Source organism: Dreissena polymorpha, chromosome 15 (assembly GCF_020536995.1).
Source record: "Dreissena polymorpha isolate Duluth1 chromosome 15, UMN_Dpol_1.0, whole genome shotgun sequence".
Taxonomy (NCBI): Eukaryota; Metazoa; Mollusca; class Bivalvia; order Myida; family Dreissenidae; genus Dreissena; species Dreissena polymorpha.
In genome coordinates, this window is record NC_068369.1 from 10,382,663 (window position 1) to 10,396,404 (window position 13,742).

The 13,742-nt window shown below is 34.1% G+C and overlaps 1 protein-coding gene across 10 annotated transcripts; it reads left to right on the forward strand.

Annotated features, from left to right (window-relative positions):
• The first annotated feature begins 925 nt into the window (after nt 1–925).
• LOC127860169 (uncharacterized) lies at nt 926–12,981 on the forward strand. Of its 10 annotated transcripts, none has more exons than XM_052398060.1 (4): nt 926–990; nt 3,139–3,204; nt 3,621–3,987; nt 12,869–12,981. In XM_052398060.1, the coding sequence occupies exons 1-4, from the start codon at nt 945–947 to the stop codon at nt 12,930–12,932; spliced, it is 543 nt and encodes a 180-aa protein (XP_052254020.1). In that variant the 5' UTR covers nt 926–944; the 3' UTR covers nt 12,933–12,981. The 10 variants fall into 10 exon arrangements, 9 of the variants coding, with proteins under 9 accessions (XP_052254020.1, XP_052254021.1, XP_052254027.1 ...); XM_052398061.1 differs by having other exon boundaries at nt 927–990; nt 3,142–3,204; XR_008039613.1 differs by lacking the exon at nt 926–990 and adding an exon at nt 2,326–2,542 and having other exon boundaries at nt 3,621–4,056.
• Nucleotides 12,982–13,742: the final 761 nt, after the last annotated feature.

The following is a 13,742-nucleotide window of genomic DNA, read 5'->3' on the forward strand; positions in this document are numbered from 1 at the left end:
CACATCGGACATAGAGGATCTGACAAATACTTGTTTAGTTCGGTTAGATAAATAACCCTCTATCCATTTCAACAAATTACCACTGATCCCATTTTCTTCAAGTTTGAATAAGAGGCCTTGATGCCATACGCGGTCAAATGCCTTGGAAAGATCACAAAAATATACATGTAACTGTTATATCGTCAAGAGAACGAGCTATTTGATCGAAAATATCAATAAGCTGGAAGACAGTAGAGTGACCTCTCAGAAATCCCGACTGCTTACAATATATTAGGTAATGCGAAACAAAGTTGTTATACAAATGCTTATAAACAACTCTTTCCATTTCTTAACAAAGGCAGCTTAAAAGTGAGATGGGACGATAATTCGATGGTGTATTTGCATCTCCTTTCTTAAATAAGGGCAAGATCATTGCTTTCTTCCACAGTGCAGGAAATGTGCATTCCTGTAATGATTTGTTAAAGAGCATGCAAAGTAGTTTTGCTATTGAGGAACACGTATGCTTAAGAACTAAATGGGTGATTAAATCTTCACCAACCGCTTTATTAGTAAATACAATCTTAATTATATATTTTATTTCTGATTCGTTTATTGAAACTTCGTCTAAGTAATTAAACGCAAAAAAAACACAAGAGTGACTCAGGTAGAAAATGGGGTATAAATCATGTGCGTAAAGTGTTGACCCAGATTAGCCTGTGAAGTCCACACAGGCTAATCAAGGACGACGCTTTCCGCCTGAACTGGATTTTTGCTAAGAAGATACTTTCTTTTAACAGAAAATATCATATAAGCTGAAAGTGTTGTCCCAAAAGTTTGATTTACATTTAAAAAATCAAAAGTCTTAAGGGGTGTTGCGGCAGTTTATTTAACCGAGAATATATGTATAGCAACACCGATGACGCTATTATCACAACTCAATATTTTTGTTATCAGTATCATCAGAAATGAACGAGCTTGTTCATAATTCAATTGTCAGTGGTTCGATCCCAGGTGGGTTATTTTTTTTTACTTTTTTTAATTTCTTTAATTTCATTCTTGTTTTATACTGGAGCTTTTTAGTCATGTCATTTAAATTTATCAATTTAAAGCATTTAATCACAAACTTCAAAACAAGCCGAAATCTGTGAACAAGTACATGTAAGTTATTAATGATTAAGGTCGAGTTTGATACTGTATGGTATTATGTTTGTGTTTAATATTGTTTTTTATTAATGTCTTTTGGTAAGCTGTTGTGATCCCAGATAAGATTGTTAACAATTTCTTATGTTTATGCATATTTCTTACAATCTATGTCCCGGTACTTGGGTTTTGCCTAATTGATGTATTTTTATTAAATTTGACGTAGACGGTAGGGATAGTTAAAACAAAAAATCTCGGTTAAAAGTGCGGTGACCCCCTTTTTTATTTGTGCTTTATGATGACAACACGTAAATGAACATATTTAAGCAGTTTTGCAGCATTCTATTTGACAGATTTTTTTTAATTACATTTTGGTGTTAAAAGTAGTAAAAAATTGATGGTTTTTGGGGTGACATAAAAAAATTAAAATAAAATATTATTTTTTTTTAATTTAAATTGTGTTCTCCGTTTTTTGGCATTGTGTTGTTTAATTAAATGATATTTTATTTATCTCAGCTTATATAATATCTATATGTTGTCTATTTCATAGGTTATTAATTGGTTTGGGGCAATTAGAGATTTTCCAGTTTAAATATAAAGTACATGTTATAAAATGGTGAATAAAATCAAAACAAGACCGGTGACACTATATTTTGATTTCATTTTTCATATAGTATTTGTATATAGTACTTGAATATAAATTTTGAACAAAATCTATTTGGTGGAGAAAAAAAACAGCAAAACTGCAGCAACACCCCTTAAACTTGTAATTATTATAATAGAGCCATGATGAAAACATTGTTTTTAATACTATTGTATGGCAACTTAATCACTGTGTTCTTTAAATTTGGCTCATATAAAAAATAAACGTGTGCATTGAAAATGTATGTTACATAGTATTCGTCAAGCAGTATATAAAACTTAATGTTATAAGAATTGGCGTTGACAATAATGTTCCATGGACGAAGTTTAATATGAAACTGAACTTTGAACATGACGAAGTTAAATATGGAACTGAACTTTTAAAATGATGAATGTATAAATGTCAACAAAGTTCGTCATGTGAGTCTTCTTTTGGTCAACGATTCGTTCATATCTTCCAGGAGCATGTGTCGGTTGAAATACGTGAACGTGATTACGAATGCTGTCCTTTACTCCAACATTGCAACGTTATAATTAGATATAGACAGATTCATGGTAATCGAACGTTCAAACAGCACGCTGACTGACAGATAAGACCGTTCAAATGTTCATTCTTCGTGATACATAAAGCTCCATATACAGTGCGGCGGCAATATTTTGTATCTAAAATTCGGTCGTACGCGTTTATTTACTATCTTTCATTAAGGACAAACCCATATTTTGAAAACCATTTACGGACGGGATATGTTCTGTTTACAACGGATATACTGCATTCTGTTCAGTAAGAACAAAGGGACATTTGAGCCGCGTTCGGGAAAAACTGGACTTAAAGCATCTTTGAAAAGTGCCATCCCTAAGTAGTATTTGCAGTTCGCACATTAATTAAGCACAGTTTTCACAGAAAGAGGCTAAGTTCGTTAAACAACACACATGAATGTTATATGTGTGGCATTGATACGGGTAGTATTCACGTACTTCAAAGTAGTGATAAAAACTTATTTTGAAAGGTTAATCAAAAGAAGCGCATATTGAATAATAATTATACTTGTCAGCAAAAAGCACATTTCTGACTGTTAATTACTAGTATGTTTCAGACAATATATAGAACAATTTGTTGATTAATTATATTTCTTAATCTAACACTGAACCCAGGAAAGTGTTCTTATTATGGTACTAATATTTCTTTAAATATCTTGCTATAGCAACTCAAACGGTCATTTTTCCGAGTTGTATGCCGAGTAAACTATTTGCATTTCGATATCTAATGATATCAAATGCAGCAATACCTACGTTCCTATGCATACTTCTATGTTTCAGTACGTTCCTATGTATACTTCTATGTTTCAGTACGTTCCTATGTACACTTCTATTTTTCAGTAGGTCTGCACGCTATGGATGTATTTTCAATCCCACACCAACGGTTCCTTTTGGACCAGTCAGGAGGTACTATTTGATTTTTTTTTATCACAGGCTGTACATTGTTTCACACGTACTATAACCATATGAATAGTATCATCTTAAAAATTGTGGGGTAGCTTTTAAGCGTTTTCGTTTGCTTCTTTTTTATTCGCTAATCACGTTACGTTATCTTATTGAAATGACTTTGCAACGTCAACTGACGTAAAGCGTTACTCTCGTGATTTACTACAACGTTGACGTCATTATGTTTGGCACATTTAAAAAATCATGTAATAAAATGCGTAAAAAATCGACACGTGTTATTATTTCATTTATGTTCAACTTGTCCTGGAAGCTCTTCGGTAACATTGGAATAATTTATGAGATATATATCTTCTGCAACGTTTTTAATTTAGATAAATCAAATGCGTATGAGAATAGTTCACTATCGAACGTTTCAGAAATAAGTACATCGACCACTGCTCAATATTTCTACACTGTGAGTGATCCAGTCGCGCCCACTCATCACAATGGCTACATCCATGAAGCGTCTGCGTCTGCAACCCATTCTGTATCAAGTAGTCAATCAACGGCGAATTCTCCAGCAGTAATGTCACATGGGACAACCCCATTGGTCACTTACTCGACGGTTGTCAACCCGACACTGACGCCACAAACCACAGTGTTACTTATCCCCACACACCCGGCGACTACCGAGGCAGCGACGCATCCGGCGACTGTCCGTGACTGCTCGGTCAGCGACAGTGTGTCCTGCGGCTTTACATTTAGTATCGTATGTTCCACGAGCGGAAAGACTTTCGCTAATTTGTAAGTGCCCAGTATGCTGGTACTTCGGAACATACATCTTAACCACAATCGCAGAAAACAGGGCCTAATGTAAGAAACGTTTTATAAATGTCATTCCAGGTTAGCCTGTGCAGTCCGCACAGTCTAATCGGGGACGAAACTTTCCGCTTTCTGTTGACTTTCGCTTAGCAGAGACTTCCCTTAAACGAAAATTTCCATAAACGCGGAAACTGCCGTCCCTAATTACCGGGGTAGGCTGTGCGGACTGAACAAGCTAGTCTTGAACGACCCTCACGCACATGCATTAAGGTAGCGCACCTCTAATGATCAATCTGAACGCATCGGACAGTGGGCTACACCACACCGTCTCTCTGATGTACGTAGGCGGCCGTCATATTGGATTTGGAACTACTTTTGAAAACAAGATGGCGGCCCGACGGTTTCAAACCTGGCGTAAAGAAGAAACATTTAAATGTGTTGTTTGTAGCTCGTCTGTTTCAAGATTACATTCCTTTAATAATATTAAGTGTAGATCTGTTTATTCCCACAACATAATTACACTTGTTTAAATGGAAAGTTTCCAGTATTGACATTGACTACTCCTACAGTATTAATTATCAATGATGACTTCATGTAGTCGATATAAATTGCAGCAATAGTCTTTTGATAATTTCTATTTTGGCAGACTCTTGGCTCAGATTTATTCTGAACGCGAATAATTTCAGCTATCCTTGATTTTCAACTGGCACCTTTAAATTGACTGTTTTCGTTATAATTTGTGACACTACAAGGATTGCTTACATCAAGTTTAAAATACATCACTCATTGTATACGCATGGAAGGCCAAGTGGTTTAAGCGGTAGACTTTTACTCCAGGGGTCAATGGTTCTAGCCAAAATGAGTGTTACTTTTTTATTTTATTAAATTTTATTCTTGTGTTTTATTGGAGCTTTTTAGATCGAATGTTTACATTTATCAATATTGCATTTAATGACACAAATAATTTGGGAGAGTTCTTTTTTTATTGTTAAGTTTGATTGTGTGATATTTCAAGGAATGCTTATACATGTATAAAGTATAAAATAAACCACTGACTATGGAAGCACTGATAGCCCATTGGTTTAAGCGCTTGACTTTTACTCCAAGGGTCAGTGGATTGAGCCCAGTTAAGGAAGACTTCCTTTTTTTTTTCAGCATAGCTGTTTAACGTCACTTTTGACCGTAGTTTACCTTTAATCATGACCAGTCAAATTCATATAAAAATTCCCGCCAGTAGGTCCCAAATGATTACATCCGAATTGTACATTAGCTAATAATACAAAAATCACTGTAAACAATGGATGCATATCATTTAAACAGAAATATGAATATATTTTAAAGAACATGTACATGTTAATTACAATAAATTAAAAACATGATTAAAAACATTATCTAAACATTACACCGAAACGTTTTTCCTTAGTTTAAGAAGCATTATAGCATTAATCACATGTCTCTAAAATTAAAAGAAGCTATTGTTTACATGCCGTAACGCTCACACTAAACACTACAAAAACACACACTCAAAGTGTAGCAAAGGTACACAAAGTCAAACACATGCTGCAAGGTCCAATAAACCCACTGTAACTCTTGGATTGCCTTCGTTATACCTTGCCTGGAATTATATTCCCCTAATAGTCTTAAATTTATTAAATAAAGGATACACTGGTTAACTTATTTGTGTTTTGATCTGACTTTACTTGTCTTTGTAGCCTTTGCTAGACTGTGTGTGTCTTTGCAGTGTTTAGTAAGACCCACTCTTACTGGTATCTAAATTTGTAAACAGCATAGTTAAACATGTCAATGTATCAAGTCAAAAAATGTAATAATTTACACTAGTGTTAGTCTATTGCAAGATTTAGTTCACTGATATATTAATTTAATGTGTTATTACTATTAATCACTTCAAGTGGCATAATAATCAATCAGTTGTGTATTGCGCATCAGACCCAAGAAAGAATCAACGCTTGCTGAAGAACTTTTTATTTCAAGATGGTGAGCATAATTAATTGTAAATTTCACCAAGCGCTTATTATATCTAGTTCTGCGGGTTTTTAAATGTACATTACATCAATAGCTTTTGCTGCCATTTTGTTTATCGGATGCAATTTAGTTCAAACACCCATATGCCAAACGATTGACTGCCCACAAAATTTACCTTATTCTTGATTATGGACATTTTATGAGCAAATTATCGCGTTATATAATTGTGTTGATACCAGTGCAGCAAGGGCCCATTTTTTTCAACAACGATATGTTAAGTCATTGAAACTTTTAAAGTGTTTTCTGTTGAGTTCAGTAACAATGTTTATATGTGAATATCTGTAATATTATATATATATTGTGAAGTGTTTTTTTTATTAAGCTAAACTTTTCAGTACATTATACTTTCTTGAAGAAATTTTGATGAATGAATCCCAGAACTTTCCAAGCATATGTTTGATGTACATCTTTTTTTCTTTATCTGTTTCTTTTACATTTAAAATACTAGTTGGAAACTGTGTAGAGCTATGATTGTCCCAATTTTGTACATGATCTGATGAACATGACCATTCCAAAACTCTATTTTACTGTCTGTTCATGTCAATATACTATCTAGTCAATTAATATTTCTGTGTTTTTTGTTTAAACTATTTGGGATTATTTTGATGCATGTTACATCAATTAAAAAGTGTTATTTCTTACCGTACAAGTAATCAAACGTTTTATCTTGTAAAATGTTGCAACTCGGCCCTGTTTGTAAATAAAGTTCATTGAACATTATATGGATCTTAATAGTTAGTGCAGCCCAAAATGTCATATTTTGTTATTCTCATTATTTGCTACTTAATTGCTAGCATAAGAAACATACCATTGTAGTTATTTGAATATTTGTTTCGATTTAGTTGTTGCAGTTTCTTACCGCCTCACTGTCACATGTACCAACACATGTACTCACAGATGTAAATAAGCAAACACATTTTCAACAAGTTGTTGGGTTATGTGTCCAGATTTTTATGGGGATCAATAATCTATTGAAATAAAAAAGGCATTTAATTGTTTCTATAACAAAAAAAGTGGTTTTAAATAATCTTTTTCTAATTTCAGGTTCAGTGCTTGTGGAAAAACATGAGTTCCTGATCCAGAGTAGCTTTAAAGGCGTGCCCTTATGATACATGTCATTATCAATGTGACAGTTGCCTTAAAAAATTGATGGAGAATAAATTGTTTTTAAAAAGCTTAAAATGTTTATTTACACATTTTGTGTCAAGACTTAATTAAACAATTAATATAGTTGACAGAAATAATTGTAACCAATATTATTGCTGTTAATTGGAACATCCTTATAGTGTAAGCAAACACACCTTTCTATATGGAGAGGAAATCCAGGTTCAAATCCTGGTGGGGATCCCATATTAGCAGCAACTTAGATTATGTTCATATTGATTATACAAACAATACTTTTTGTTATCAAAGTGTGTTGTATTTAATATGCAAATAAAATTTTCATTGTTTTTTGATAATTTTCTCTATCTCACACACACTTACGCAGTAATTTTGTTTTGTTTTACTTCATGTTATGTATCATTCGTATTAGAGCACCATTCTTTGGTTCACAAGATATCAGATGTCAAAAACAAAGGCCCATAATTATGTCCTGGCAATTTATCATAATTATAAAACTTTTACTTTGAAAAGAAAAGGGTTCTTCTTTGTTTCTACTACAGAATCAAATAAAAACGTTATTTTTTTGTACTATATTACAAATCAGGATATACGCCGAATATCTTTTTAGCTCCACTGGCCAAAGACCAGCAGGGCTTATGTCATGTTTCTGTGTTCGCTGTGTGTGCATGCCTCCGTCTGCGTGTTAACATCTTTTATCTTTAACATGAAGTACAAAAAAACAAGTACCAAATTTTAATTGTTTTGTCCATAGTCTTAAACTAAAAATCCAGATTGAGAAAGAAATAGCCCTCAGTAATGACACATTACAAATCTTTGAACAAAAATGGAATCTGATAAAATTCTCATCATGTTTGTCCACTTATATACATTTTACTCTAATGTTAGTTTATCTTTCTAAAATATTTGTGTATATTTTTTTTCAATCTTATAAGATCATTGTGAACATACAACAAAACACACAAGTCCATTATGCTTTCTTCCCACTTTATACAACTCATCATTTTTCATAACTGTTCTTCTGTTGTTCTTTTCTTTTCTCTTTAAAAAAAAACAACACCTATCACAAACAACCAAAGAAAAAACATATTAACCCAGATTTTTGTTTTTGTTTTTTTCTAAATCTTAAGGAAACCAAAAAAAGTATATATATTAGCATATCTTGTATAACATGTCTGAACTTTATTGCTTTGTACAATCACTTTGTTGTATGATCATATACATGTATACATTGTATGTTCTATATTGAATAAAAAAAAATGTAAAAAAAAAATAAAATAAAAATTATTATAAAACTTTTACTTTGAAAAGAAAAGGGGTCTTCTTTGTTTCTACTACAGAATCAAATAAAATTGTTATTTTTCGTACTATATTACAAAATCAGTATAAACGCCGAATATCTTTTAGGCTCCACTGGTCAAAGACAAGCGGGGCTTATGTCATGGTCCTGTGTTCGTCGCGTGTGCGTCCGTCCGCGCGTTAACTTTTCCTTTAAACATCTTCTCCTAAACTACTGGTCCAATTCTGATGAAATTTTTCAGGAATGTTCCTGGGGTGAACCTCTTTCAAATTTGTTCAAATTATGCCCCTGTGATCAAATTTGACACTGCCCCAGGGGTCACAAAATTGAAAATTTGCTTATATAAGGCCTATTTTGTGAAAACTTTCAAAATCTTATTGTCCATAACAATTGAGCCTAGGGCTATCAAATTTTGTATGTAGGGACATCTAATAGTCCTCTACCAAATTTGTTCAAATTATGCCCCTGGGGTCAAATTTGACTCTGCTCCGGGGGTCACAAAATTGAACATATGCTTATATAAGGCCTATTTTGTGAAAACTTAAAAACAATTCTTGTCCATAACCATTGGGCTTAGGGCTACCAAATTTGGTATGTAGTGACATCTAAAATAAACCTCTACCAAATTTGTTCAAATAATGCCTCTGGGGTCAACTTGGACCCTGCCCCGAGGGGTCACAAAATTGAATTAACGCTTATAAAGCACCTACTTTGTGATATCTTTAAAAATCTTCTTGTCGAAAACCATTCGGACTATGGCTACCAAATTTGGTATGCAGTAGCATCTTTTAGTCCTCTACCAAGTTTGTTCAAATAATGCCCTTTGGGTCAAATTTGACCGGGTCACAAAATTGAACATTATATACGCTTATATCTTGCTTATTTTGTGAAAACTTTAAAAATATTCTCGTCCTTAGCTCTAGGACCTAGGGCTACCACATTTTGTATGTAGTGAGATATAGTAGTCCTCTACAAAGTTTGCTCAAATTATGCCCCTGGGGTTAAATGTGACCCAGCCCAGGGGGTCACAAAAGTGTACATGTGCTTAAATAATGCCTATATTTAAGTATTTGCACATGCCGAGAATATTTGTTTCAGTCTTTTTTTCAGCAGTGAAGCGATACAGGGCCATCATGGCCCTCTTGTTTAATAATTAAGACTATAAATGGTTTAAAGTTTGTGTTTGACGTCCTTGCTTCTGGAAAGCAGAACAGTTTAGGCATAAATGACTACCCTTTTTTTGTTAGAATCAACATTGATGCATTATTACTTAAGCAAAGTTGAACTCTTTAAAAACTTGATGACTGGGGGACTGAATTTTCATGTTTGTTGCTTACAATTTACTGAATATATCAATGTTTATGGCGAACAAATGCCATCTCTCTTTACAGGGAGAAGGTGTTTTTTCATAAATATCCAGGTTATTTTGTATAAATAAGACCACATAACATATTTATATAGTATAAAATGAATTCTGAGCTATACATCTATGATGATGCCATTATGTGTTTCGCTGTAAAAAAAATACAGAGAAAATAGACTACAGCTGCATGTCACAAGAGTTGTTAAAGGGCATTTTGACAGTATTGCCCCGGACTTTTGCCCATTTTGAAGGATAATCTTATAAAAAAATGATTCTTGGTTTAGCGTGCATAGGGGATGGAGGAGCTTTTATTGGTGCCTTTTATAAAAGTTGTTTCATATTGTGGAAAATTGAGTTTTAAAATGTATACAGGATGCCTTAAATTAGTCAAATTCCAACAATGTCTTTGGTTTTTCAATTAAAAACAAGAGATGTGTTTGTCAGAAACACAATACCCCCTGTTGCGCCGCTTTAAAGCCATATATTTGACCTTTAAGGATGACCTTGACGTTTCACCACTCAAAATGTGCAGCTACTTGAGATGCACATGCATGCCAAATATCAAGTTGCTATTTTCAATATTGCAAAAGTTAGGGCAATGTTAAAGTTTTCAGACGGAAGGACAGACAGACAGGCTGACGGATAGTTCAAAAACTATATGCCACCCTACTGGGGGCATAAAAAACTGTATTCTTAATTTTTTTATAGGTGTTATTGGTGTCTCCACAGTATTGGAATAACCAATTTACACTTAAGGCTAAAACAGGGCTGATCCATTTTATTCACCACGAGGTTCATTAAAATGCTTACTGGGTCAAACATGCGGCATGGGGATACGCGTTGGCCTCTGCCGCGCCACTTCTAGTTACAATTGTTGCCTGCACAGTTGACCATATTTAGTGTTTTGGTTGCCCAGCTAAAGAATATCGGCCTGGCCGAATAACAGCATTTGGAATTAAGTTGCTTAGGCTAAAATATAAAAAATATCTGCCATACTGTATGGTTGCCATCATCAAATGCACAGAAAGAATTGTTTTTCAAATTCAATCAAGCTCTCCACTTATTCCATCCTGCGAAACCCTTTAGGTGTCTCAATACTGGTAATAGTAAACCCCACTGAGAGCCATATGGCTTTTGTCTGTATACAGTTTGTGACTGCCTTACTTGTCACTATAATGTTGTTTTTTTGGGGGGGGGGATCTAAGTGGATTTTACTATTTCTTATATTACACCGAAGAGTTTTCCCTGTACCACTGTACAGTGTTGTACGATTGTTTATGGTATAGAACCTAAACATATGGATTAAATCTCAAAGTTTGTCGCCCTTCAGAACATCCGCAATGTTGTACCGATAATTAATGCAATTTAAGAAATACTGGTTCTTTAAGTTTGAATAATGGTGTTGTTTACACTTCAAGAAACAACTAATAAGCTTTCTAAACATTTAATTAACATTTGAATATTTTGTGTGTAATGACAACTAATGTTTAACAATAACAGAAACAAATATTCCATTATATTACTCCTCAGAGATATTGGTCCTTCTATATCTATATTATCAGTTAATTTAGTGCAAATTTAATGGTTTGTAACCCGAACTATATTTTCGGTGTAATATCTTCCGCCTAGAGGCGTTAGACATATCCTTCCACCAAATACACCCGAGAGACGATCGCCGATATGGCGGAATTGTCCGAGGTGTCCCGATTGCTCTAATGATTTCTCGCGATTTCTTCGAAGGTTGAAGAGCCTACTATTAGGTGCCGTAGCCTAGTGGTTAAGGCGATAGACTAGAAATCTTTTGGGATATTCCCGCGCAGGTTCGAATCCTGCCGACGACGTATACTTTTTTGCGACGCGTTTTATTTATTTTCTAACGTAATTTGATCTAATATGGCATATAAGCTATATTTATTGTTAAATATGTTGCAATTTTTATGCACATTCTTCAATTATTAAAATTAAAACAACGTTATGGCGAAATTGGGTGATTTACTGTTGAAAATATGAACCATGCATGTTGCATTTTTATTTCAAAAAGTAAACGGTAAATCTGTCTAATATGACTTAATTGATACTATTTTGAATTTTATGACACTTTGTTTTTAACCGACCCAATTTTTACTTGGCTGAAATCACTTACATTTCATGGCGCTCTTCCATAGATAAAAATTTGTAAAAAATAAATGTCTGTAAAAGCATACTTATTTCATCTTGTTTAAACTTTAAACACCTTTACAGCATCTGTACACACCAACTGCATGCCCATATTTGGAAATTTGAATGAATTATGGAACTTTTATATACCCCAGGGTTGAAAATAAACTGGACAAAAGCCGAGCGTGGGGGTGGTTTTGAAAAAATCGGTATTTTTTTTTTAAAGCATGGAAAGCCTACCTACAAATTTGCATGTAGTTCAGTGAAATGATGCTGATTAAGAAAATAATTAATTAGATTATATTTGGATATGTGCCCATTAGAGGTGCGCTACCTTAAGCCATAATTTCCCGGAGCGCGACTCGTTTATTTTTTAAAAGAACACGGTAAAATAATGTAAAATTTTGGTGACTGATTTCGAGTAGTTTGTTTCGTGGTATCTAACAAAAGGTATACGGAAATTAGTACACTAAACACAAATGCGTTTATATTCATACTTTATATATTACTGGATTCGTTGTCAAGAGTTTGAAAGTATAAATATATAATTTAAAAAAACGCATAGATACGTCCTCTTAACGTCAGCAAAACGTCGTAATCTAACTTCATACACGCTAACAATAGAAAGTCAATGCCCCCGATGTCTCGACATAAATAGAACTTCTTTAAGATAATTTTGTTATATACAGTTGTTCGTCCGGGTGAATTTTATTTTCTATGGACTGTTATATTAAGTCTTCAGCAAGAAAGTAACTTACACTAGTCCCTTCTTTCAGCTTTGAGTGTCCAGACAGTTTCTGTACTAAACCAAAAGTAACATTAGGTGCTCTGTACGGATATGCCATGCACTTGTGTATCCTATTCATGTTCTGTTTCAGATGCATGCTCGCTAAAGCCGCCTGTCATGACCCGAGTCTGCGACAGATGCCGTGTTCAGGATGAAAACTTCCGATTCATCTCGTACTCTTTTTAACATAAATATTAGGCAATATATCACTATTCTTGTTTTAAGTGATTTGCAATAGAGTTAATGTTAATATGTGTGTTTTATTAATATATATAAAATAAATTCACTTAAAACACAAACAAACAACTGGTGTACTCTCGACGCAAGTCATTTTAAAGGTTGTGCAGAGATACAGATATTCGTGTATGTTCGAGGCTGTGTATGATATTCGTGAGGTCACCGCAACTTCAAAGCGGGAACCGTGTGAAAAGCCGTAGGAAGAGCGGCTTCCGGTGGTCGTTCGTCTGGCACACGGGTCAACAATGTGTTGTCGATGTTTGAATGTGTTACATTCTACAGCAAAAATCGTGCTCCGTATGGCACAGCCACATATATGATTATGGCGTGGCACTTGGCTACGGGTTTGAGATCTGTCTAAGTTATATATTTTTTAATCACTAAGTACATAGTGCGACTACGTACCGTATTACAATCTCACAGCTATAGCAACATATGGCTGTTTGCTCCGCAGAAAGGTCGCGAGAAATGAGAAATACGGATGTAATAACAATGCATGGGTGTAAGGAGAATAACCCATATGCTTTATGTAAACCAGTATTTCCAAAGCATTAAACATCTGAAGACATCATTTTATAAAAACTAAACACTTCCGTTATTATAATTATTGATTCGCGTTTTCATTCCATTCCCAATACATTAGAGAATCTCATTTAGTGGCAATTTGACTTTAACATGCAGATTCTCGTAAATGTGCTTACAATATGTTAACAAATACTTATCCAGTG

Bases quoted from the DNA above. Each gene is read 5' to 3' on its own strand.
- LOC127860169 (XM_052398059.1), top strand. From the start codon at position 2,506: ATGTTCTGTTTACAACGGATATACTGCATTCTGTTCAGTAAGAACAAA. The intron at 2,606-3,138 runs GTGCCATCCCTA...TCTATTTTTCAG, and splicing joins ACTTAAAGCATCTTTGAAAA to TAGGTCTGCACGCTATGGAT. The intron at 3,205-3,620 runs GTACTATTTGAT...CGAACGTTTCAG, and splicing joins CCTTTTGGACCAGTCAGGAG to AAATAAGTACATCGACCACT.